We start from the raw sequence: 25278 nt of genomic DNA on the forward strand, positions 1-25278 counted from the left end.
TTTTAATGGCTGTCACGTCAGCTAGCTTTCTTTCATCGGCTCTTTTAGCATTCTTTCATCGGCTCGCAGAGAACGCATTTTCGCGTCTGTGTTAAAAACCGAGAGTTCGTCACAATTTCATCGCCTCTTTTGAGTTGATTGTTAAACAATTCATACTTGGCCTTTTTAGCACTGAATTTTAGGCACCGATCTGAAGTCGAAATTTTAAATGCTACTCGCAGAGTAATTGGACCCTGTTCGTTGCTTGCATTCGTGACATGTGCTGAGAATTTAAGAAAAATTATTTATAGTTAGTCAAGTCAAATTTTTGTCTGCATCCTTTTTTGATCAACGAATCTGAACCAAGTTATTTAAACTAAAACTAACCTGATTGGCGTCGGAAATTTTGTTTTCTCTAATTTCAGCCCAAAAAAACTGTCAGAAAATCTAGTTAACCTAAAAAGAACAGTTTTATGACCGATTAAATTGCTTGAAGTCTCTGATATTGCTAACAATTTGGCATTAACTATAAAAAAAGAACTTTTACGAAAACCCAAATATATTTTAATTATATATTTTCTGCTGTACGTTTTTTTGTCATCTTTTGGGGAAAAAGAGTTGTTGATCAGATTAAAAAGTTCAAGAAAGCAAATATATACTGGAATTGAATGATTATGAAATGAATACAAAAAGTCACTGATGATACTACATAAATCAAGAGTAGAACGTCAGAACGTTTTCTTGGTTGCCCCGCATAAGAATAGTTGGCGGAAGATTCTCCGATAGGGTCTCCAGCCAGCACATGTACTGATATTGGGCTTGATCGAGATTCCTCGGTAATGGCATGTTTATAATAACCATCGTGGACTTGCTAGAGTGCATTCTCACTAACTCCCCGATTCGAACGTTTCTCTTGGTTACTCTCAAGTTATTGGGGTCTTCTTTAGCTTTCGCTGATATATAGGCGTTCTTTTCGTCGTGCTCGGTCTCGAATTCTTTCTGCATAGCTTCGTATTTCTTCCATTCTTCTCTGCTTGGTTTGCTTTTCAACTCAGGAATCACTTTCAAAAACTTGACATTGATCCGAAACTTCTGCAGCATTTTAAGCATAACTCCGTGGTCGTCATCAAGTTTCGATCGGGACCCGCTGAAAAGTTAGGAATTTACGATGATATCTCTATGGCTATTTGTGAAGAAGGATCCGTGAAAATCCCTGTTATCGTGCAAAAAGGTATCCGCTACTTGGTTTAGTGCTCAATTATGCTTAAGTGTTATTTTTAGCATCTACTATTGAGCCAGTAATTTTCGACTAGAGCGAATAGAAGTTTTGTTCATACCTGATGAAAATTCTCAGTTGGCATCCTGACCATTTCCAATTGAGAGATATGAGATGAGGAATAAGAATGGATAGTCCACCATCGTCGTAGAGCCACCAGATATCAATAGTTCCCTTGGATTGACGGGCTCGGAAAATATTCTCGTGCTGGGTGGGGGTTGAAATTGAAATAGCTGTGTCCGGCTGATCATTTTCATCATCTTCCGTCTCATTAGTCTGCTCAATCAACTTCTGAATTTAAAATAGAACGACGGGTAACCTTTAAAGCATATCCATGCCTCTATATTCTTATTTGATAGTTTTTAAGGCATTACCGCAGTTTTCTTGGGTAAGCGCAGAATGCACACGGCGCAGTTGAAATCGAAAGTGTCGTAGATAACATTGACATAGTCCTCGACATCTTTTGGGTGCGCAAGTTTCCAGTTATATTTGTATCCTAAAATTCATTAATGAAACAGTAATGTATGGATTGGATGTTCTGGTGCCACGCACGTTAAATAAAACTCACCTAGAAACAGAATGTTGGGCCGGAACTTCCCGATCCCACAAGTTTGAAGTAGGCAAGATACTCCTTGTCGGAAGTTGCTGCAGAAAAAAGGACAGTAGAAGCTCTTGATCTTGTTGTCCATCAGCCAATCTTTCACCTCTTTGAACTCTGGTACTGATTTATTCGTATTTGCTTTGTCGATGATGTTCCCACATATCATCATGCTCGAGTTCTTTGTAATAGCGCTAGCTAAAATAAACCATTTCGTTTAAAAAGCCCGTACGTTTTAAGCCTCTTTCGCTGATTTGTTATAAGTCTTCTGATTTCGAATTATTAGTTCGAAATAAAACCAACCTAGAGTTACAAGTTCTTGGTGCTTTTTGGGATCCCCAGAAACTGCTAAAATCTGAGGTCGGTAAGTCTTCACGTGGTCTGCGCTGTTCTGAAGTTTGAGTATGGAATGCAACGTGCTCAGATAGGCGAATGCAGACGTTGATGTACCCCAATTAACGTTCGGATCTCTCACAACAAGGTAAACAAACAGAGCACCGATGACGAAGTAGCTGATTAAGGCTGTGAAGTAGTCAATCATGAACATAATTGAGGAACAACTGAGGAATCCTATGAGAGCGAGCCACTTGTTGTAGAATCGGAAGCTGGGTCTCCAGCTAGGGGCTTTGCTGACAGATCCCATGAAACATGCTCCGTTAATGAGGGCATAACTGACCAGAAAGAAGTTGGAGATCAAAGGGGCAATTACATTCAATTCTCCAACAGCTACAAACGCCAGGCCTGAAAACGAGAATTGTTAATTAACTTATATCTGTTTTGTTGCGTTATAATACTGATTAAATGTTTAACCATACCTATGAGTGCCGTCAAAATATATCCACGTCTTGGTTCGTCGTCTTTAGGCGATCCTTTTCCGATTGCGCCGACGTAGGGAAATAGATGGTCTTTGCAGATAGCTTGGAACACTTTGGGGGCGCCCACTAAACTGGCTATAGCACTGGATAGAGACGCAGCGACTATTCCACCCACTAGGATGACATATGTGAAAGAGATGTTAGCCATTACTTGACTGTCTAGGTTTTTGAGTCCCTGGATCATACCATCTGATTCCAATTCTCGCACCATGACAGCTCCACAAAGGAAACTAAGGAAACAATGTTTTTTTTTAAATGGAGACTGAGCTTAAGTTGACTCTGTTGTCAACATTATGAGAGCTTTTTATGATTGTGACAAACATGAAGAAAATTTTCCCGGCCCATCTTTTTAAGATTTAAATTAATTGTTTTGCCACATTTTTTAATGGTCCTTTTATAGAGATTTAGATGAGCTTTCGATAGTTTCAGGTTTTTGTATCAAATATTCGAGATGTGAAACTGACGGATAAAATAAATGGAAGCGATAGAATCTCTGAGAATGAAAGTAGAGGAAAATAAATCTATCTGCGAAAACACGCGACGCCTTATTATTCTGATAGAAGCCAAGAAAGCTCAGAGTCGACCAGTTCAGCAGGAGATCGAAGGCTTCGCTCAAAGTTCAGATGCAAGTATAAATGGAAGTTTAGATAGGAATGCGACTAATTCAAATTCGGAAGCAGGCGAAAGTTATGAAGAAATTGATAGTTTGGACCAAGATTCAGAATTGGAGGATTTGTCAGAGTCAAACGAGCGTTATTTCATTCCGAATATTAAAACTTTCAGGCCGCAAAAACCCTTGTTTGTATCCTTTAAGCGAAAAGACGTGAAAGAGCTCAAAAAGGATTTTGGTAACTGCGAGAAACTAATGTGTGCTGCTCTCAATTCCAATTGTCATTTGAAGCTGGCGCTTTTGGTTGAAGAAGTCAATTTTAGTGAAGATATTAAAGAGCATTTTGGTTCAGAATTGCAGCTCCATCTAAATTCTGACCACCTGAAACAAAAACTAAAACCATCGTCGTTTGCCAAATGTGTTCATTTCGCCTTGGAGTCGTTGAGTGACGCTAGCCATGGATCGAGTAAACTAAACGAAAACCCAAATGGGAAGCTCTTGTCAGTTCTGGAAGTTAAACCAGACGCAGAATCAAGTGTAACAGTTTTCAGGCACCTCGACAAAGTTTGTTTTGTGGACTTCGAAAACGATACTGTTTCCACTTTTGATGACACATCCAAAAACAAAGTTGCATCAGGTCTGGCGTCCATAGCGAATTACCAATTTATTGACATTCTATCTGGTGTCAAATGGGCTCGGTCCTGTAAAACAGGATTTTGAAGCCTGCCTAAACATAACCTTTTTATTTTCATGTCACTATTAGTTTTCATTCTTCGATTCCCTCTATCTCGACTTTTGGTCTGTTCCTATTTTGATCTGAACTATTTTTGCAGATCTGAAATGAGTTCATCTGATTTGATGCATCCGAGAAGTGTGTTTCGGACCAAGCCAAACTTCGCTTTGCTAGCTGAGAAATATCCCGAATTCAAAGAGTTCTGCTCACTGAACATCAAGAACAAATTGAAGTACGATTTCAAGAATCGTGAAGCTATGCGGGTTCTAAGTCAAACATTACTAGAACACTACTTTGGACTGAAAACATGCATACCTAGTAATAAACTAATTCCGACAGTGCCTCTGAGGCTAAATTATATTTTGTGGATTGAAGATCTGATAAACTTATTACCGAATGAGTCAAATTCTGAGAATAGACAAGTTCGGGGAATTGACATTGGATGTGGCTCTTGTGCCATTTATATGCTACTAGGAGCTAAAGTTCATAAATGGAAGTTTTTGGGTCTTTGTTTGGAATCGGACTACGAAAATGTTCACTCATCTTTGGAAAATATATCACTGAATGACCTAAACGATAGAATTGAAGTTCAAAGAGTCGAAAATGGTTACGCATTGTCTGATATATTGGATCCATCTTCAACATGGACTTTCTGCTTAACGAATCCTCCGTTTTACGATACAGATACTTCTTCAGAAGCAGGATCTGCGAACGAATGTTCAACTCCGGGTGGAGAAACGTCAGTTATTTCGACCTTAATCGACCACAGTCTGATAGTTGGACCTCGAGTACAATGGTATACTGCATTGGTCGGAATCAAAAAGAACCTGGCGCCACTTAAACAAAGACTGAGTGCAATTGAAGCGGTGAGAAGAGTTGAAACGACTGAGTTTAGACAAGGGAAGACGTGGCGATGGGGACTCGCGTGGACCTTCTGCGACAACGTCAGTGCTCCTTTGCCGAACTACTCTTCGAAAAAACGAAATGCAATTAAACCTAATGATAAAAGTGTATGCAAACCAGTCGAATGGTCAATTGCTGTAAATGAGTTTGCAAACCTCATGCATTTAGACAAGGATTTGGAGAAGTTTCAATCAATTTCACAAATGGCACAAGAATTGCTGAAAGATTTGAGTGATGTGGTTGTTGAAAGTATATCAGATATACCATCTTGTCTGAAATTGAAATTAGTTGCGAAAAAAGTGACATGGATTCATAGTCGCCGGCAAAGGCGCGCCAACAAAAAATCAAAAGAGTCTCCAGAAAAGATGGAACAGGAGCTAGACAAAGATTTCCCTACTGGAAATGAGGAATCATGTTTGATAAACAATCGAAAATTGAAAAGGAGCTTAATCGGTGTTGATCATTTAAGTGTTTCTACTGACGTCTCTTTTCATCCACCTGTGAGTAAAGTGCGCAGACTTGAAGACGAGAATGTCGCGGAAGATTTAGATTCTGGCATCAGTTTCGAAACCTCAAAAGGAACAAACGCAGACAGCTCTTCATCACCGAAAGAACAAATTTCTTCTCCAAGTTTTTCAGACACAAGTTTTTTCTCGGATGAGAAAGAGATCGCAAAAGATGTTAATGAAGAAATGGTTGATGAAGATGCCCTGAGTTGTTCAATTGTTTTCAAGCTAGCTAAGCAAAGTTTCGTGATGACCTTCTCGACTGTACATACGAACCAGAAGGAAAGCTTGAACTCATTGATGCTGTATGTAAAAGGAGCTATAAACAGATATAAAGATGAACGTGCATAAATTGTGTTTGTTTAGTTTAAATAACGTTTAAAATTCATTCAAAAATATGTCTATTCTCATTTAAACCTGAACTTAACTTATTGAGAACAATATTTTTTATGTTTTTTTTTACCTGAGAGCGATGTAAGTGAAAGTACTGATGACAATAGCAAGCAGAGTTCCTTTTGGAATAGCTTTTTCTGGATCCTTGAGGTTCCCAGATATGTTCGCTCCTGCCAGTATTCCAGTAGCAGCAGGAAAGAAGATAGCAAATACTGTAAAGTAATTTTCCTTCTGTCCATAATCGGACATAAGATTGGTAGAAAACGTAGTGTAGTTGTATCCCGTGAATCCATATTTAGTTCGGTCATCTCTCCATGGAGGAGATACAAAGGATCCTAAAGTGACGTCCAAAATGGCAACGATGAGAAGAACTAGAAGAGAGAGTTGTACTTTGACAACCAGTGAGAGGCTGAGAAGAGCAACGGCTAAGATGACGATACAGGTCACTAGTCCAATCAGCCGGATATCCCATAGGTCCCAGTCGGCTGCCAGAAGTCCTTGCTCAACTGAAATGTCCAAAAGTTAGTTTACATTTCAACCCTGTTTGGCATTGTTTTCCTGTTCTGTGTTTAAAATCAAGCTTTGTAAAACCTTTCGCAGCTTTTGAAATGATCAGTGGTTTTTACAGTAGCTATTGCTTGCTCAGAACTGTTTGCTTTCGGACTGTTTTTCCATTCATTTTTCTGGCTTTGTTGTTAGACTGGTTTGTCTGGAGCTGTTTGTTTTGTACAGACACGAAAGTTCATTAGGTACCACTTACTTAGAACACCTCTAACTGTTTCTGCGAAACCCACGATGTACATTGCAACTGCAACTGCATTAGCAAATGCAAACATTATGCCGACAGCTCCTCCAATTTCGGGACCCAAACTGCGCGAGATGAGGTAGTAAGCGCCGCCTCCTTTGATGAATCCATTAGTGCAAATAGCTGACATTGATAGAGTAGTGATGATGGTGACTACTGTTGAAAGTAAGATGATACTAGTCATTTCCAGGATGCCAGCGTGGCCGACGCACCAGGGAATTCGTAAGAAGATCATGACACCCCAGATGTTCAGGAGACATCTGGCTAGCACCCCTCTGACCCAGTCGAATTTCTCAGGTTCGGACGTGGGCGGAATCGAGTTGACAATTTTAAGTTTGATGTCAACGCTTGAATCTGAAAAACATCATTTTTTATTACTAAGTCTTAATTAGATCATTTACCGGCGAGGAAAAGGACCAAAAAATGAGCTGTTAAGTGGATGGTTGAACATTCTTTCTGCATTAGGAAATGCAACTTTCGGCTGTGTTTTTGAACCTGTCGAGGTTTCACTCAAAATTCAAGGTTAATAGCTTTCATTGACAAGAATCTCTATGGTTGGAAATATAGATAAAAGATGATGATTTTTCAAAAAAGATTTTAGTCGCTTTGAAATTTTGTCGAGTATCTAAATACTTACTGCCACTGTTGTCTCTGATGTATTTCACACTATCTCCATTTTTGATGCTACCTGGCTTCCCCTTATCCGTTTGATCCTTTTCCTCATCTTCTGCCGCCTCCTCATTTTCTGACTCATCCGTATGAAGATTCTCTTCACCTTGGTGCAGGAGCTGCCGAAGAGACGGTCGATTACCGATGTCAGTGTAGTTGTCCTCTAGAGGTCGGATCTCTTTGGTTCCATAGGTGAAGCTGAATTGACTCCAAGTTGACCCGGTCGTATCGATTCGCCCTCGGAACTCTTCGTCAACCCCAAGACGAGACCATTGGCTTGCCGAACGTGCTCGGTGTGATTTAACGTTAGCGGCGAACGAGATTCGTCTGTTTTTACCCGACTGCTGCGAGTCGCCTAGACCACTGTGGCTATCTTCGTCGCTGAAACATAAATATTCGTCTACCGATAAATAGTTTTGATTACTTACCTAGGTTTAAGAAAAGGTTCCGGGCGATATTTTGTTTCCAGCAAATTAAGATGAATGATTTAAACGAAGTCTAAGGGTTTTTGTTGTTGAAAAAAAAGTGATACAATTTACATTTTGTTTCAGAAGAATGAATAAATTGTTGTCAAGAAGCAAATTAAACGGTCTTGCTAAGCGGAGCTTCACTCCTTTCGGAGCTTCTCTGCCAAATTTATGCCAGCAGCACAGATCAAGGATTTCACAATCAGCCATTTTGAGTTTTCACTTAACTCATGACAGATATATTATTGGTTGCTGCCTTCAGAGACGGCTACAAGGTACATCTACTTCTGATGGTGGTCAGAAATTAGGTCAGATTAGTGGCAAACTGGCAATTTCTTTTACATGCAAAGTGTGTGGAACAAGAAGTGAGATGAAAATGATGTCGAAAAGAGCGTACACTGAAGGTGTGGTCATTATTAAGTGTGAGAAGTGCGAGAACAACCATCTAATTGCCGACAATCTGGGCTGGTTTTCGGAAAAGGGAAAGACTATTAACGTGGAAACGCTCATGAAAGAAAAAGGAGAAATAGTGAGAAAGGATTCCCTTAAAGAGAAGATACAGATTTTATGATCAAATATAAATTGTGCAGATGACGATATGGCTGGAATATTAAACCAGTGGTGAAAGTTCAGGGCTCTAGCTTCGAGATGTGGAGCTTGAGAAGATATGCTGCGGAAAACAAAGTGTCTAGCATGCATAATTTGTTGACATTTTAAAAGGTCCTCCGCTCTTGAAAAATTATTTGAACTATATCTCGTTTTCAACTAATGGTTTTTACTTTTATTGAATATTGAAATAGTGCTCAACCATTATGATGTTGAACAAGAGCTACTTTTCTGGTTAAAAAACTCCTTTTAATCTACTATTTAGCACTTATTTTCTTGCAATAAAACGCCAATTTTGAGAATTTTTAAGGTTTTGACAAATTGAAAGGAGTGCGAGTGCATGCATTTGAGGTGATCCAGTTGTAAACTAGCAATACTTACAATCTAACCGAGTGAGACTTTTTAATCTCAGTCGTTTTCTGCTGGCATCCCACCGAGTGACTCTTCATATACTTGGGCGTATCAGACATTTCGGATTACTCGTTAAGAAGGCTGACTGTAACCAATTCTAACTTATTTATCCAGAAGTAACTCTGTGTAATGGGTTGTTTACAACTTTCAGATATTTACTGAGGCAGTTAGCCTTATTTCAAGGAGATTTTAAAAGTACGCCAGATCAGTGTTCAGTTACAATTACACCAGTTTTTACTAGACAACTAGGAGTTTGATTGACGTTTTTGGCGGAAACAATAATGGCTAGAACTAAGCAGACTGCGCGGAAGTCGACTGGAGGAAAAGCCCCCAGGAAACAACTGGCAACTAAGGCAGCCAGGAAGAGCGCGCCGGCTATTGGGGGAGTGAAGAAACCTCACAGGTACCGCCCAGGGACAGTAGCTTTGAGGGAAATAAGACGCTACCAGAAATCGACCGAGTTGCTGATCAGAAAACTGCCGTTCCAGAGGTAAGTTGTAAACAAAAACTTGTGTTAAGGGATCGTTAAATAATTTGATTCTTCTGTGGGTTGAGAGTCCAAAACAATCATTCAAACTTTGCAGTTGCAAATTATATTTGAAACTGGATTTTACAGGAATTAAGCAAATATTTTCTGAAACGCTATAGCCATTTAAGGGTCTGTTTTGAGCGAGCAATTTGCGGAAAGTTAACAGCCTAGTAAGCGTGCTGTAGTCTGAAATGAAATATTTTCGGTAACTCTAGGGATTAATTCAATAAATGTATCCTAGTTCAATTGCAAAAGTTAATGCAACGTATGGAAATACTTGTGGGTTTTATTTCTCAGCTAACGATAACAGTTTTAGAAACGGGCTGAAGGGTATTTTTAAGTCCGCCTTCTTATCTTGTCCGAGGAAGAAAAAATTTTATTAAAGAGGAAAAGACGAGCAACAACGGACAAAAATGTAGTGTTGCGAATCGAAATCTAATCATTTCACCCCTTAGGCCCAGCCAATATTTAGAGCAATTGAAGGCTGTTTGACATCAATTCTCATATTGAAGATGAATGAGAGTTCTTCTCCATTAAAAAAGTATAAAGAGAAATCGCTGCTATTAAAATTGAAATGGGGTTTCCCGTCTGATGCGTTCATTTGAACTCGCTTTGAAGACAAGGTTGTAAGAATAGCATGTTAAACTCAAAAAGAAGGTTGATTTTAATTTTTAAGAGTAACGAACGTAATGAAAACTCTTACACAGGTCTTGCTGATTTTTTTTCGTTTTTTTTCAGGAAAAAGTCTCAAAATTTGTTCACGCTCAATTTTGATTTTTCGCGGTTTGACTTGTGATTTCTTTTTAAGTTCAGTGCATTTCTATTGTTAAAAGGAAAGCAAACGCCACTATCGAACAGCCAAATAGTAAAGGTCACGAAAAACCTTAATTATCAGATTTCCCAGCGAATTAAAAGTTTTACCTATTGATCCAGTTTTCTCAAATTGGGTTAAGCTTAACAAAAAAGTGTCCATCATAAATTGTTCTACAAATTCGAAGAGCTTTAAGGCCATCCAATTTTAATTCGAAATTCAAAAGTTGAAGATTTTTGAAAAAAAAAGTCGTTTTTTTTTCAGTTTCCTTGCGTTCATTACTCTTTTTCAACTGTCAGTTGGCTATGTTTAAATTGGCAGTGCTTCGATAAATCAAAATAATGCCAGAAGTGTTCAGGGTATTTGTTCAGGATTGGGTTTTGAAGCCTTTTTACTCACACCGGCAACTGGTTGTCACCTCCAGGTCTTAAGGCGCGAGCTGGGATAGTATTTTGCGACATGCTCCTGGCTTTTACGTTGGAATAGACGGCCTTTTTAATGTTATACTCCGTTTTTCTGCCTTGCAAATAGTCAAATCGAATCAAAGTGAACCACCTTTTTGGTGATAAGTGAAGGGGAAACACATCAAAACGTTACCATTGAAGCAAAAAATTGTACGCATTTTTATTGTCTTTTTCATAGGGTCTGCAGGGCTTAAACTTGTGAAGTTTTCACGTCCTTTATTTGCATAAATGTTCAATTTTTAGACTGGTGAGGGAAATTGCACAGGATTTCAAGACTGACCTCAGGTTTCAAACAGCCGCTATCGGAGCACTTCAGGAAGCGGCCGAGGCATACCTTGTCGGACTATTCGAGGACACGAACCTCTGTGCAATTCACGCCAAACGCGTGACTATCATGCCCAAGGACATTCAACTTGCGCGCCGAATCAGAGGCGAAAGGGCATAAACTAATCGCACAACATAAAGTGGCATATATTGGGCAGCGGGAAAATGAGACAAGCTAGCCAATTATATATAAACTTCAATCTATGCTGTTTTGTAAGACTGAACGGAATCAAAACTAAGCTTATTGATCTTTTGCGCTTTTCAAGGTCTTTTAAGACCGATAATATTTTTTTATTTTTTTTCAAGTCCATTTTTGAATTTTCTTCTAAAGCTGATTTAGAGAAAAAATTAGTGAAAGTGTTGTTGTTTTCGAGAAACATTTGAAGTGTAGTAAAAAAATATATAGCAGATCCAAGATGCTTAGTTCAGTTTTTGAAACCTTCAAGCAGTTTTGTGCAATTCTCCTCGGAAGTTTTAATGTTCCATTGTTGCATTCTCTATTCAGTGTTTCCTATTGAATTTATTATTTTATACTGAAATGCAATTTTGATTTTAGATATATTTTGATGTGTTTTCACTAATAGTTTTCCAATGTTGAATTGAATTTTTTCGTTTCAATGAGGAGCTTCTGATATTTTTAATTTAATTTTTTGTTGATGTAATTGAAAGTTAGCTCCTCAATGAGTGATCAGTCGTTTAATTTTAGAAGTTAGTTATGATAACTGTATTTTAATCAGGTTTTTGATTTCCATTTTCACCGATTGTGTATCTGATTCTTTTATGACAATAGATTGACCGGGTGTTATGTATTACTACGTTTGTGCATTATGCTTCTCCTCAAAACGTAATTTACTTTTTGGGCTGATTTTTTGCGGCTGCATACTCCAGATTATGAACTTAGTTGAAGATTTCTTCTTGCCGACTATAATAAAACTAAGTGTAAAACAAAATGAAAAAACCTGGCCTTACCTCTCAGTTAGTTCTTGAAGCCAACTTGTCAATTCTAGGTTAAAAACATTCGAAGCTATTTTTTTCATAGCCTCACATGAATAGAATGTAGAAAAAACGTCTTCATTTTGTTGCTGAGGCAAACTTAAAAAGCAAAGTTTTCTGATAGTTGTACTGAGTGTTTAAGACTTTTCGGGACTAACGAATGGTTTTCATGACAACAATTTCTCACGTTTTTGTTTAAAAAAATTCTCAGGATTGCCAAAAAAGCTTAAAAAAATAGATATTATAGTTCAAATTTTTAAAGAAAACTATTTTGTTTTCGGTTCTATGGGAATTTACCCAAGTTTTAGCGCTCAATTGCCGCTTGATAACTGTTTTTGATTTTTCATTAAATGTCGTAGATTGTTTTTGGCCGCGAATACTTTCCGCGAATAAACATCATTCCAGGCAACATTTTGAAATTCTTTAGTTGTGGTTTTTTCGAAGTTAGTTCAGTTTTTTGGACTTAGTGGCTTTGTTCCCGTCCTGTCAACTAGCTTGCGATGCTATTTTGCTCTGGTATCGCAAGTGGTGCAAAGTTCCGCTTCGCCTCTGTCTGATGATTCATTCTCTGTATTGTAAGTTGTGCCAAGCGCCGCTGTGTAGCAAAAGCTAAAGTGAAACTTGTTTTTTGTTCCTTGAGTAGATTTAAGTTAAGTATCTGTCGGCTATGTTTCAAAGTTGAAATTTAATTGTGGGGAAGTGAAATAAGTTTACAGAAGTACGGTTCTCTTATAGTTTCCCTCCTGTTCGTAAACTTACCATATAAAGTTGTTAAAAAACCTTACATGTTGCATGTAGGAAATGTTTTAAAAATCTGTCCAATAGTTCACTTGTTTTTTTTTCTTCCACAGCAGTTCAAATTTTCCATTTGATTAGTTGTTTTGACCTATAATTATGGAAAATGCGTGATGTTACGATAAAAGTATGAAAAACAAATTTGTTAACAGAAATTGATTTGAAGCAAAATAATTTCCTTCCATCATGGCAACGTTAAGAGTTTAAAAACTTGAAGTTAAAGAGTTTAAAAACTTGAAATTTAAATTTTGGGAGAGAAGTGGGGAAAGGCCATTAACTTAAACACGCTAACAGTTAAGAATATCAAAAGTTATTTCAAATCCTAACAAGGCAATTTTTCCGCCTTCTGTGGCGACTGGTTTGCAAGGTTAACTATGAAGAGGTTAAGTATAATCTAGTTAGTTCGTGTCCAAGCTTTTATTATAACCGGGAATAGCGACCCAAAATTTTGCAGGCGAGAAAAATAAATCCCGAAACCAAATGTTTTTCAGGCCCAGCAATCTATTGAAATTGACAAATTCAGTCAGTTTGTTCATTACTCGAATTTAGGCGAATTTTTCAAAACAAAATGTCTGTTCACATTTCCGATTGTTATGAAAAATGACCTGCGGACTAATTAAGACGGGTCTAGTGCAAACATTCAATATTTCAAACATTCGAAATTATATAATAGCTATCAAGGATAGCCGGTTACTGTGCAAATACCACAGATTGTTCCCCACCACAGACCTATGAAAAATTTTAAAAAGTTGGTGTCGTTTTTTCCACAAGATTACAAAGTCTAAGCGAAAAATAGAATTTAGGCATATTTGAGAGTGATAAGTAAATAGGTCAATTGGAAAACAGTTTTAGAAGAAAAACACTGGAAAAACGAAAAAAAAAAAAAATAAAAGTTTTTTTTGCATTTTTTTTGAATTTTCAAGTTTTTGATTCTCAAATTTGCGCTAAAAACTCCAGAAACTACATTAATTTAATAAAATTAAACTTTCACGACTGAAATTAAGCACAAATAGGCTATTGTAAGCATTTACGTTCACCTTATCAGCTCGAAATTAGACCAACAATCAAAAAGTTCAAACCGGTTTTTCTCGACAATGTGACACACAATTTCTCATAGTTGTTATAAATGAGCTATTATAAACGGCGAAAATTAAGCATAAATAAGCGTGCTCGCTTGATTTACTCACTCGAGCTTAGAAGAAAAATCAAATTTCAAACCGGTTTTTCTCTTCACCGGAAGAATTTTTTGGAAAATTTTTGATGCCATTCGAACCACGACTGAAAGGGCTTTAATATGATATATCACTGAACCCAGTTCGATGATTATTTTTGGTGCCTGATTTTGCGTGGAAGGCAAAAAAAATAAAACACCCGAATACAAAGTTCCTTCCCATTTTCAATGGTCGGAACAATTACGTAATAAAATGACGTTAGAGTTTTAAATAAAAGGCGTAGACCAATTAGCCGATTCCAATATAGCAGACTCTCGGTTTAAGGTAGCCGGTGACCGCTACGCCCACATTGCCGCTTTGCTGCGATAACCGGCCCTAATTTTCATATAGAGATTTGCTGTTGGCAAGCTAGCAACAAGTTGACGCGATGGTGGCGGTCAGTAGTAAATCGGCCAGTATTGCATATTTTCAGCGAACGCTAGAAAGCGGATTTTTGGGCTCTTACTCATTCCCCTACCCCCATTTTTGATTTTCAACTTTGAAAATGTATTTTTACGTTAACAATTAAATTTTGCATGATGAACAACTTAATTGTGAACACATTTGTTCTTCATTGTTTACATCACGCATTCAGCCATAGTATCACGTGAAAAAACAAAAGAAATTTTTTAAAAATGTGTGTGCGGGAGTGGAAAAGAGCCGATCTTTGCGGATGTTAGACGTATCTATTTTTCGGATGTTAGACATCGGATGTTTGCCCATTACCCAATTAAAAGCCATGACAAGCATATTCGGTCTTCTTACTAAACCTTTTAAAATCGCTTATTAAGCCACAAAACTGATGCTCATATGAGGTAGAGGGAGGGGGATCCTCATATGTAAATATGAACATTTCAAAATGTCAGCAAAAGAGAACATGTCTGACAATTTTTCTAGCATAAGACATGGGTGTAAAATGTGTTTTTTGACCAATTTATCTTGGTGATTGGGAAACTGGCTAAGAGCTTAATCGTATAACTACAGCGTTTCACATCGCCTTAGCTCCTCCACATTAGCTAATTTTTGGATATCAAAACATGGTGATTAGTTATCGAAGTAGGGGAACTGTAATGCGACGTCTAACTATGAAGTCCTAGTTGCAACTAGGTTGTCTTCTTTGACTTTTATGTCACAACATGGAGTTTTACCGCCACAAGAAGTCTTGGAAAATGAGTCATAAATAATTTTATAGCAGCTTCAGACGATCTATTATTTATTCAACTAAAAGGTAAAGTTTTCCTAATTTCATTTCCTTAAGAGACTTTGGGATGCGAATCTCTCACAAGTAATTAATATTGCATCTGTCTGTTTAGGTGTTGTTTTCATAAAGCCCTGAGTTGTTAATTAATTTGAACCAAAATGCGAGAAATTGTTCACATTCAAGCAGGCCAGTGTGGAAACCAAATTGGAGCCAAGGTTAAATTTTTTATTTGCCTTAAATTATGCTTAATGTTGTTTTTTGGAAATTTTCAGCATAAGGAGTTTTTTTCTCAACCTCTAGCCCCGCAGCTTATTGATAACAGTTATAGGATCAGAGTAATGTGTCAAGTTTTCAGCACCACGGCTCACCTCAAAACTGGTTACATTTAATGGACAAAATGTTAATTACTAGACAGTTAAGTGATACTCGAGTGATAAACTGAAGATGTATGAAAATATGCTTTCTGAATGTCTAGTTCTGGGAAGTGATCTCCGATGAGCACGGAATTGACCCAACAGGAACTTATCACGGAGACTCCGATCTGCAGCTGGAGAGAATCAATGTGTACTACAACGAGGCTACTGGCGGCAAATATGTGCCTAGAGCTATTTTGGTCGACTTGGAACCAGGCACAATGGACTCGGTTAGATCGGGACCCTTCGGACAGATCTTCAGACCTGACAATTTTGTATTTGGTTAGATATTTTTGTAACAGGATTTAAAAAATGAAGTTTCGAGATAATTATGATTTGATTTTCAACAGGGCAATCTGGAGCAGGAAACAATTGGGCTAAAGGGCATTACACCGAAGGAGCCGAGTTGGTCGATTCAGTTTTGGACGTTGTTAGAAAAGAAGCCGAAAGCTGCGATTGCCTTCAAGGGTTCCAAATGACTCATTCTCTTGGAGGCGGAACCGGATCAGGCATGGGAACACTATTGATTGCCAAAATTCGCGAAGAGTACCCTGACAGAATAATGAACACCTTTTCGGTGGTACCTTCGCCTAAGGTATCCGATACAGTCGTAGAACCCTACAATGCTACCTTGTCCGTCCACCAGCTGGTCGAAAATACCGACGAAACTTACTGCATAGACAATGAAGCGCTGTATGACATCTGCTTCCGAACTTTGAAGCTCACCACTCCAACATACGGTGACCTGAATCATCTGGTGTCTGCTACAATGTCTGGAGTCACCACGTGTCTTCGATTCCCTGGTCAGCTGAATGCTGATTTGAGAAAACTGGCTGTCAATATGATCCCCTTCCCGCGACTACATTTCTTCATGCCAGGATTTGCGCCCTTGACCTCCCGAGGGTCTCAACAATACAGGGCTTTAACGGTTCCCGAACTGACTCAGCAGATGTTTGATGCTAAAAACATGATGGCAGCTTGTGATCCTCGTCATGGTAGATATCTCACAGTTGCAGCCATGTTTAGAGGTCGAATGTCAATGAAAGAGGTTGACGAACAGATGTTGAACGTGCAGAACAAGAACAGCAATTATTTCGTTGAGTGGATCCCGAATAATGTCAAGACTGCGGTGTGTGACATCCCTCCCCGAGGTCTGAAAATGTCAGCGACTTTCATCGGAAACAGTACCGCAATTCAGGAGCTCTTCAAGCGAATTAGTGAGCAATTTACAGCTATGTTTAGGCGAAAAGCGTTCTTGCATTGGTACACGGGAGAAGGTATGGATGAGATGGAATTCACAGAAGCTGAAAGCAACATGAATGATTTGGTCTCCGAGTACCAACAGTATCAGGACGCTTCGGCCGAAGAGGAGGGAGAATTTGAGGAAGGAGATGAAATGGAAGAAGAAGGCATGTAGGCATTGAAAGAGATATAACAAGATTTTCAACAAAACGAACGGAAATGTAACAAACAGACAGTAAAACTTAGGCTCTTAATAAGTTTGCTGAATTGGTATTACCTTGTTACCAAAGTGAAAATGAAGGTTTTATAACACTCTGTTTTGAGTTATAGTGGGTAATCTTCGAAAAAAAAACATATTATTTATTGCAAAACCATTGCATATTTAATCTACCATAGTGTAGTGGGGATATCCTTAAGATCGGCTCTTTTCCAGCCCCCCCCCCCAACCTTTCAAATTCAATTTTGAAAAGCTTATTTAGCGTTGTCATAATGCAATGAAATTTGGCGTGGTGAACAAATCGACAATTCTGAACAGATTTGTTCTTCATACTTAACAGCGTAACATCACGCATTTAGCCGTAATAGCACGTAAAACAAACATAAAACTCGGTATTTTGAAAGGGGGGAAACTGGAAAAGAGCCTTAAGATCCTAGTGTGGTGAGGCTACAATTTTTGTTGATATGGTGAGCGACTATAATGGGAAAGAACTGATAATTCAAAATCCTGGAAATCTGATTTTAGGTGAAAAAATACTACTTCTTACGCTTGTTGCTATTAGCAAGCATTACCAAATCGGAATAAAGACTTTTTTCAGGTATACAACTTTATTTCAAACTGAAAATGTTCCGTTTCCAAAAATAATTGAACTATCGTGTATCTGATCATGTTTTGTCGGCCTAGTTGTCCTCATCGCGGATATTTCCTGGTCTGAAAGATTTTTTTTCAATGTAGTTGCAAGTGTTTTCGATTTACTTGTGTTTGTAAATTTACTAGCCCTGACTTGGTATATTTTCATTTTTTTTTCGCTTGGAAGTTATGGTTTAATCTTATGGTTTAGACTTATGTTTAATCGGCTTAGTCATTTTAGTATCTTTTCCCCAATGCCACCCCCCTCCAGTTTGCTTTTCAAGTTGTGAAAACTATGTTAAATTTTTCAGAATTCAATGAACATTTGAATGGTGAACAAATCAAAAATTTTGAAGCGATTTTGTCTTCATGCTTTAAATCTTAATATAACTCATTTAGTCGTTATAACAAGTAAAACAATTGTGAAAATGAAAAATTTCCATTTTGGGAGAGGGGGTGAAAAGAGCCTCAACTTAATTTAGAGTCAAAAATTGGTTTCTGTTTTAAAATAATTCGGGTGTTTTAGTTGTAAAAGTTCTAAGTTTGAAAGTTAATAGCTCAAAATTTTTCTATAACAATAATTTCGTATGGCATTTTTTTTGTTTTTCCTAATGGGAGTGTACCTATGGCTCATCGGCTAAGTGACTGCACGGTAAAGGTTAAAACACAATATAATACTGTTTTCCTGAAATTGATATTTTTTCAAAATTCAAAACAAATTAAGTCATTTCCGTCTCATTTTCTATCACTAGGTTGCAATATATCGATTTTGAACTTTAAATGCAGCTGCAGCAATTTGTTTTCATATTGTCATATAGTTTGTTTTCACCGATACATGATGTACACGCATAATTATAACAGTCTTTAGACTTAAAAATTGTTTACGCTTGCGATAAGCAAGCGTTATCAAACTGGAATATAGACTTTTTTCGTGTTAACAACTAGTTTAACAGAATCATTCGAATCCTTTGGTGTCTTGGCTTATAATGAGTTCAAATTTCTGAGCGTCTCCGGCACATTTAGTCTGGAGGTAACGAATACGCCTGGGACAACAAATGTCCTGGGTTCGAAACTGACCGGACCTGTTTTTTTTTAAACTGGAAATAATCAGTTTCAAAAAAATAAACTGTCGGCTGATGATTGTCTGATGATCTTTTGTTGGCTTAGTTGCCAATTTGTATAGTTTTTTAAAGATTTTTCCACATTATAGTTGCTTACAGAGTTCTGATTTCACTCTGTTTGTGCTGTTTGTATTTAACTTGACCTCGTATATATATTTTCGTTTAAAAACTATTCTGCCGATATGATTTCGGTCTATTTTTTATCGGCTCAGTGACCTAGTTTTGAGTCGTTTCAACGCAAATACATTTTTAATGCTCATCACTGGATTGCACAAAATGCTAAATTTCTTATAGAATTATAGTTAAAGTTTTTCATGCTAACAATTTTAAACGACTTTTTTCGGCTTGATAGGTTTCTGCCTATAATTTGTCGGCTTATTGGCCTGATATTGGATCTTTCGACGAGCTAAAAAAAATTGTTTATGCGTGTCTGTGTTTTGAGGTTGAGAATGACTTTATAACTTTTTATTACTCTTAAATTATTATATATTTTTTTCGGCTGTTTTTATTTTCTTTTTTGGGCTTAAAATGTTTCAGCCTATATTTTACTAGCCTAGTGGGCTCATAATGTTTTATTTGACGAGCAAATAAAGTGTTTTGAGAGTGAAGTGGACTTATTAACTTTTCAGAAGTTTTGTTGATTTTTTTTTGTGACTTCGGACAAGGTTTCTGACGAGGTATTTTCGGTTTTGTTACCGCTAGGTACATTATCATCCGATGCTTTTTACACCTTCTTTTTGTCTTGGTATGTTTTTGTTTCAAAACTAGCTCTATTCATTTAATAGATCTAGTTTTTTTGATCTTTTCGATTTTTTAAAACTTTTTTCTTTTGTATCGGGGCTGTTATATCAATCCTGGGCTGTTATATTTTATTGCGAAAGCTTTAATTGTTGTTGCCTAATTCTGCTTACGCATGCGAGGGCAAGTGTGTGTAATCACCGGAATTAGACTTTTATCGGGCAAACAACTTTCTTCCAAGTCTCTTCAAAAAAAACTTGTGTTGTTCGGTTTAACTTCGATACTACTGACCTTTTTTCTGTTTTTAACCTTTCTTACTATAATTGGCAGTCGTCCTGTTATTTCGTCGTTTTACAATCTCGGGTTGTGATTTATTTTTTAAATTCTAATGGTTTCAACTAGTGGTGTTTTTCTTAGACAACTTATTGTGTAGTTTAAAAGGAAAAAAGTATTAATTTATTAAAGAATAATTCAGGACGGTTCTGATGCAAGTTTAAGTTTTAAAACTTAATCGCTCATTTTTTTGTGATAATATTTTGTTGTGGCGTTTTGTTGTTCTGACCATTTTTTTTGTTTTCCACGCAAAGTTGGATAACACAAATAATTATGGGAATGGGTCGAGTGATATATCATATTTAAGCTCTTTCAGTCGTGATTTGAACGACAATTAAAATTTTCCAAAAATTGGTCCCAGTATCGAGAAAAACAGGTTTGATTCAACGAAGCGTTAATCGATTGATCATTTTACAGGACTTTCAGTCATCGCTTAAACTTTTTGAAAAATTTAAATTGCTCGTTACTTGTTATAATTTGAAAATTAAGAGGTTCTATCAATGAAGGTGTTGAATGATTTTAAGTAAAGGCATAAAAACTGTCCATGATTTCGACATATTGCAAAGTGCCCTTCTGAACTGTGTTTTGTAATAAATACCTTTGTAATAAGCAAGGGTATTGCAACCGGGTACTAGTTTTTTTTTCTCTTAAACAACTTTGTCCACAGGACTCGTCTGGTTTCATCGCTACCTTGTTTCATGATGTATTCAACTTTCTTAGCGTTCACGGCTAATTTAGCCTGGAGGTAACGCATTTGCCTGCGACGGCAAAGGTCCTGGGTTCGAATCCTGGGATTCGACCAGGACCTATTTTTTTTTCAAACGGGAAATTTTCTGTTTCAAATAAAATTGTCTGCGAATTATGTGGCTGCTCATCTGTTGTCGGCTTAGTTGTCACATCTTGGAATTGTTTTGTTTTCTGCGCGGATTTCAAAAATTTAAGTTTTTCTCCAGCCTTTGAAAAGTTGTGGGGGAATATTTGAACCATGTTTTTGTTTTTTTTTCATTTTCTTGGAAACGACCCCTGTCAAAAATGAGTTTTTAGTTTTAATGAATTGAAATGCCTTAAGAAGTTTTACTGCATAAGTGGTTACGACCGTTTTTTTTTGTACATAAAGTTATGGCCCTAGAAATAGTCAAATTTTTGATTTTTGACCGTTTTGTGAATCTTTTTGCTTTTCTCGAAAAATAACCTCTCAAATCTGATTTGAGGTTTCAATGAGTTAACGGGTAGTGGAAAACTCCTCTGCATTATTGGTGCAAACAAAAAAAATGTTCACAAGAAGTTATCGCCTCTGAAAAGTCAAACTTTTGGTTTTTGGACCGTTTTTTAACTCAATGAATATTATCGAAAACCACCCTGTCATACCTGAGATTTTAGATTGAATTCTCCGAGCAGGATTCGGGTAGTTCATTTGCTTATGCGACTACGCCAAAACTTTTTTAATCCAAAAGTTTTGGCCCTCGCAAAAGATAACATTTTGATTTTGTGACCGTTTTTTGGACATTTTTGATTTTTCTCGAAAAATACTCTCCCAAATCTGAGATTTTGGGTTCAATCGGAAATAGAGGTTGCGCGAATCCCTTCTGCATAGCGTTTCTGCATAATTTTTTCTCATGAAAAGCTATGATTCGCAGATTCGTCAAATTTTTGATTTGTTGACCGTTTTTTGGTTTTTCTCTCTAAATATCCTGCTAAATCTGATATTATCGGTGCAATCGAATAAACAAATTGTTGAAAGTTTTTTTTTATAATTGGCCACGTCCAGTTTGTTTAAGAAAAAAGTTACGTCTTCAAACAACTCAAAGTTTTGAAACGTTGACTGTTTTTTTGGAAACTTATTGACTTAACGCGAAAACTACCGGGCCAATTCTCAGGTTGTATTTAATCGAGAAACCCGGCTTTGGAAATCTTCTCTGCTCAAGCGACCATCACCTGCTTTTAATATAAAACCGTTATGGATTTTGGAAAGTCTTGGCGTTTTTTAGAACTTTTTGAATTTTACTCAATCAAATCTGAGATGAAAAGTTCCATTGAAAGAATGGGCCGCGGCAATTGTTTCTGCAGAAGCGGCGATTCTTTATTTTCTTGGGAAATATGATTATCTCAAAACTTCTTACTTTTCTCACTTATTTTAGTTGAGAAACAACTAAGGTTTTTGGCAAGTCCAATTTTTGAAATCCCATTTTTCATGCTGCATCAGTATAGCAAGTTGATTCAATATCAACCACGTACCTGCAGCTTTAGCTGGGCCCGTAGTTGTTTTTTATCGAGACATACGAAAATTTTTGTTCACCTAGGTTTTTTCAGCATCTAAAACTTTTTTCGTCAAATGTTTTTTCATGTTTGTGTTGCATCGCAAATAGAGCGAAGCTCCGCTTCGCGTCTGTGTAATAATATGTCGGGAAAAAATTGAAAGTTCTAACCTGTTGCATTCCATGGAACTGAACTGGGGAATGCTACTATGGGATGTATTGATAGCTGTTGGCTTCAAAGAGGGTACCATATCTTTTTCTTCGTCCGCATAATTCGAGATCTTTCTGATCTTTTTCAGATCAGGAACTGTCTCTTCAGCTGGCTGTACCTCAAGGCCGAGATCAAGTTTCACTGGTGCTTCTGAGGAATTCATTTCTGTAAAATGTAATAATCAGGGATTGACTATTTGTCTGACAATTAGTCGTTTTCTAAAAAGTGAGTCAGTTTTAAATTGCGTCAAGTGGTAAGTTATGGATTGTTAGCTTGTCGAGAATAACGAGTATGGTCTGTTAATCAATTTGATGAACTTACAAATAATTTCAATTGTGTGGGACAATAAGTTGTTCAAATCAGCTAGCGTCTTAACAAAAAATGTCCGTAAAGGGAGTAAGGTCAAGCTCAGAATCGTACACCCTGCATAGCACGCTAATGATGATTTGAAGAATTCATAAATACAACAAGGATAGCAGGTTGTGGTTTAAGTGGCACAGAAAATTCAGTCCTCATCTATAAAAAAAAATTTAAAAAAAAATCACATTTTTCTTCCAAATTTTTTTTTTTTTTTGCGTGGTGTGATGAGAGAAAAAAGCTTTGAATTTATGTAAATCAATCAGATTCGACTACAGTTGTCTTCGAAAAAACTCGCTCGAAATTAGACTTGAAAGCAAAAATTTCAAAAGGTTTTTTCTGTTTTATCGATCGATTAACAAATAAAAAGGGCTTTGATATGATACATTCATTTTAATGATTGTTTGTGGTGTCTGATTTTGTGTGGAAAAAACTAAAACCGACGCACCCGAAGACAAAGTTCGTCCCCAGTTTCAGCAGTCGTAACAAAAAAATTAATCGCTAAAATTTTCTTAAAATGGTAGGAGCTAGAAATGGTAATCATAAATAGGATAGTGAATTTTTTGCGTTTCAATCATTCAGGTATGTCTAATATTACATTTAAAATCGCTTGCTTGCATAAAAACTAAATTTAAAAATTTGATGAAATTTTGTTGAACATTTTTTTCTCTTAAGATAGATGAGCTCGGAACATTTTGTGTCACTTGCACTGCAAGCTGCCATCCTGGATTTTCACTCAAACATTTTTGTGCGCTCGCACAGTAGAAATTTCTAGGCCCTTCATTAAACGTCAAATGAATCAATCTTGTTTAGTTTTATTCATTGACCTGACGGAAGACTTGAGATGAAATATTGACTGATGTTATCTACTTGAAAACATATTTTAGCCTAAAATGTAGGCTACAAATTTTACCCTTGTCAGATTTAAGTTTAGGATAAAATTTCCACTAGTGTGAGCAGACCCAAAAAGGGAAAAGAAAATTTTAGGTTACATTTTGTTCTTACAATTACCAGAAGTACAAAGCAATAAAACTGCGAGGGCGGAAATTTCAGTTGTCCTTATTGAATTTGTTACAGCTCATTTTTCAATTTGAAGTTGTAAAATAAGGTTGGATAGTTTAGACCTCCATTTGTTAATGCAATGTTGCCGCAAGTTTAATCCTACTTTAATTCATCATTCCGCGCTTGTGCTTGTCTACTTTTCTATCAGCATTTGAAATTCAAGCTCTGTGAACATTTCAAACCATTTTTCGCAGTGCTTTTATTTTTATTGAAAAAAAAAAAACGCCGATTAAAATGAATTTAGCCTAATTCGTTTGAACTTAGTCTACCTTTCTGTAGCTTTTAGAAAACAAACGTCAAATGAGTACTTACGGATGGTTTTGAAGTTGTTGGGTTATACGGATGAAAATTTAAGATGCCTAGAGCTATGCTTAATCCAACAAAGTTTAACTATTGAGGGTGAGGTTGGAGTATGAGTCTCGGGCTCCAATTTTGAAATAAATGAAAGTACGAAGAAATAAAATAGCGCGAGTTTAAATGTCCTAATGTTATAATGATTTGAAATCTGGTAGAATGCAATGTAAAATCTTTAAAAGCTGCGAGGAAAATAAGACTGGTGAACAATAATGACAAAGAAGACTAAGCCATAATTCAAACAGTCAATTCTGATATAAATTTGCGCATCTTACCTTGGAAAAGTGAACTTTGAATCTACACTGATAAGAGTTATGGCGACAACATGCTTCGAATCGACCTAGAAGCACCAATAATTTGTATTTTGATTGTCAAATTTTTTCTTTGCGTTGAATTAATCCTTTGTTTGTTGCCAATTTTATCTAAAATCAACCCCGAGAATAAATTTAAAAATCTTCAAAAGGGACCGGAAGTTGAATTATGACTTTATGGACGAAAATTTAGGTCCGCGATTAATTTGAAACTCTAGAATATTCATCTTCTTCGATTTGAAGTTCTTTTTATCTTTACAGTATTCTATTTGCATAGTAAAATCTTTGATTAATGAAATACTAAAGATAATTTATTGTTGTCTTAGCAGCTCAAAATCTAAATGTTTATACTTGAATTGGATAGTAAAACTAATGAATGAATCATTCAGAAAAATATTTTGTGCTCCAGATTCAGCTCAAAAAATGCCCCGCGTTTGTAAGGGAGCTATAGTGATTAGCTATTTGAAAATTCAGGATTTTGTGTCGTGGATACTCTGCAAACGCTAGTTGAGAAGAAAACGTTGTAACAAATAAGCACTGCTTTTTTTCTTGTTTAAATTGCCCTTGGAAATTTCATATAATATATGTTTATCATTGTGATGAACATAATTTTTTAATATAATTTTCAAGTCTTGTGACAAAACGATGGTCGCAAAATTGCAGCAAGATGCTATGTCAAACGGTTCTCCGCTTGATATGTTTAAGCAAAGGTAAACATTGTTTCAGTGGCGAAATGGTGAAAACGTTTGAAGTTGGACAGTGAACGGTTTGATTCCTAATCGGATTAATCTGTGTTTTCTTTCAATGCTGAGCAGCTCCATATTGATCTACCCACAGCCAGCTATTGTTCTGAAACATGTAGGATCTCAGCAATC

The 25278-nt window shown here is 36.8% G+C and overlaps 4 protein-coding genes across 5 annotated transcripts; 3 read left to right on the top strand and 1 right to left on the bottom strand.

The window, feature by feature from the left end:
* Nucleotides 1-435: 435 nt before the first annotated feature.
* Nucleotides 436-24656, bottom strand: LOC134847592 (solute carrier family 12 member 2-like). 2 transcript variants are annotated; one of them, XM_063864706.1, is made up of 12 exons: nt 24578-24656; nt 24051-24317; nt 22280-22484; nt 7316-7728; nt 6634-7032; nt 5944-6379; nt 2669-2958; nt 2157-2594; nt 1824-2051; nt 1630-1751; nt 1317-1546; nt 438-1126 (listed from the first exon to the last, which is right to left on the bottom strand). In XM_063864706.1, the coding sequence occupies exons 3-12, from the start codon at nt 22480-22482 to the stop codon at nt 694-696; spliced, it is 3192 nt and encodes a 1063-aa protein (XP_063720776.1). In that variant the 5' UTR covers nt 22483-22484; nt 24051-24317; nt 24578-24656; the 3' UTR covers nt 438-693. The 2 variants fall into 2 exon arrangements, with proteins under 2 accessions (XP_063720784.1, XP_063720776.1); XM_063864714.1 differs by lacking the exons at nt 24051-24317; nt 24578-24656 and adding an exon at nt 8802-8916 and having other exon boundaries at nt 436-1126; nt 22280-22392.
* Nucleotides 3002-5933, top strand: LOC134847608 (RNA N6-adenosine-methyltransferase mettl16-like). The gene has a single exon (XM_063864727.1). It carries the CDS (start codon nt 4089-4091, stop codon nt 5829-5831), a length of 1743 nt encoding a protein of 580 aa, XP_063720797.1. The 5' UTR covers nt 3002-4088; the 3' UTR covers nt 5832-5933.
* LOC134847620 (histone H3.3) lies at nt 8947-11841 on the top strand. The gene is made up of 2 exons (XM_063864755.1): nt 8947-9321; nt 10879-11841. The coding sequence occupies exons 1-2, from the start codon at nt 9113-9115 to the stop codon at nt 11078-11080; spliced, it is 411 nt and encodes a 136-aa protein (XP_063720825.1). The 5' UTR covers nt 8947-9112; the 3' UTR covers nt 11081-11841.
* LOC134847612 (tubulin beta-4 chain-like) lies at nt 15277-17042 on the top strand. The gene is made up of 3 exons (XM_063864741.1): nt 15277-15374; nt 15635-15854; nt 15923-17042. The coding sequence occupies exons 1-3, from the start codon at nt 15318-15320 to the stop codon at nt 16987-16989; spliced, it is 1344 nt and encodes a 447-aa protein (XP_063720811.1). The 5' UTR covers nt 15277-15317; the 3' UTR covers nt 16990-17042.
* Nucleotides 24657-25278: the final 622 nt, after the last annotated feature.

Source organism: Symsagittifera roscoffensis, chromosome 1 (genome assembly GCF_963678635.1).
Source record: "Symsagittifera roscoffensis chromosome 1, txSymRosc1.1, whole genome shotgun sequence".
NCBI lineage: Eukaryota > Metazoa > Xenacoelomorpha > Acoela > Convolutidae > Symsagittifera > Symsagittifera roscoffensis.

Coding starts and splice junctions, on each gene's coding strand:
- LOC134847608 (XM_063864727.1), top strand. CDS start 4,089: ATGTCACTATTAGTTTTCATTCTTCGATTCCCTCTATCTCGACTTTTG.
- LOC134847620 (XM_063864755.1), top strand. CDS start 9,113: ATGGCTAGAACTAAGCAGACTGCGCGGAAGTCGACTGGAGGAAAAGCC. Junction 9,322..10,878: donor AGAAAACTGCCGTTCCAGAG/GTAAGTTGTAAA, acceptor TTCAATTTTTAG/ACTGGTGAGGGAAATTGCAC.
- LOC134847612 (XM_063864741.1), top strand. CDS start 15,318: ATGCGAGAAATTGTTCACATTCAAGCAGGCCAGTGTGGAAACCAAATT. Junction 15,375..15,634: donor GAAACCAAATTGGAGCCAAG/GTTAAATTTTTT, acceptor CTGAATGTCTAG/TTCTGGGAAGTGATCTCCGA. Junction 15,855..15,922: donor ACCTGACAATTTTGTATTTG/GTTAGATATTTT, acceptor GATTTTCAACAG/GGCAATCTGGAGCAGGAAAC.
- LOC134847592 (XM_063864706.1), bottom strand. CDS start 22,482: ATGAATTCCTCAGAAGCACCAGTGAAACTTGATCTCGGCCTTGAGGTA. Junction 7,729..22,279: donor AGTTCCATGGAATGCAACAG/GTTAGAACTTTC, acceptor TTTATGTTTCAG/CGACGAAGATAGCCACAGTG. Junction 7,033..7,315: donor CATCAGAGACAACAGTGGCA/GTAAGTATTTAG, acceptor GATGTTTTTCAG/ATTCAAGCGTTGACATCAAA.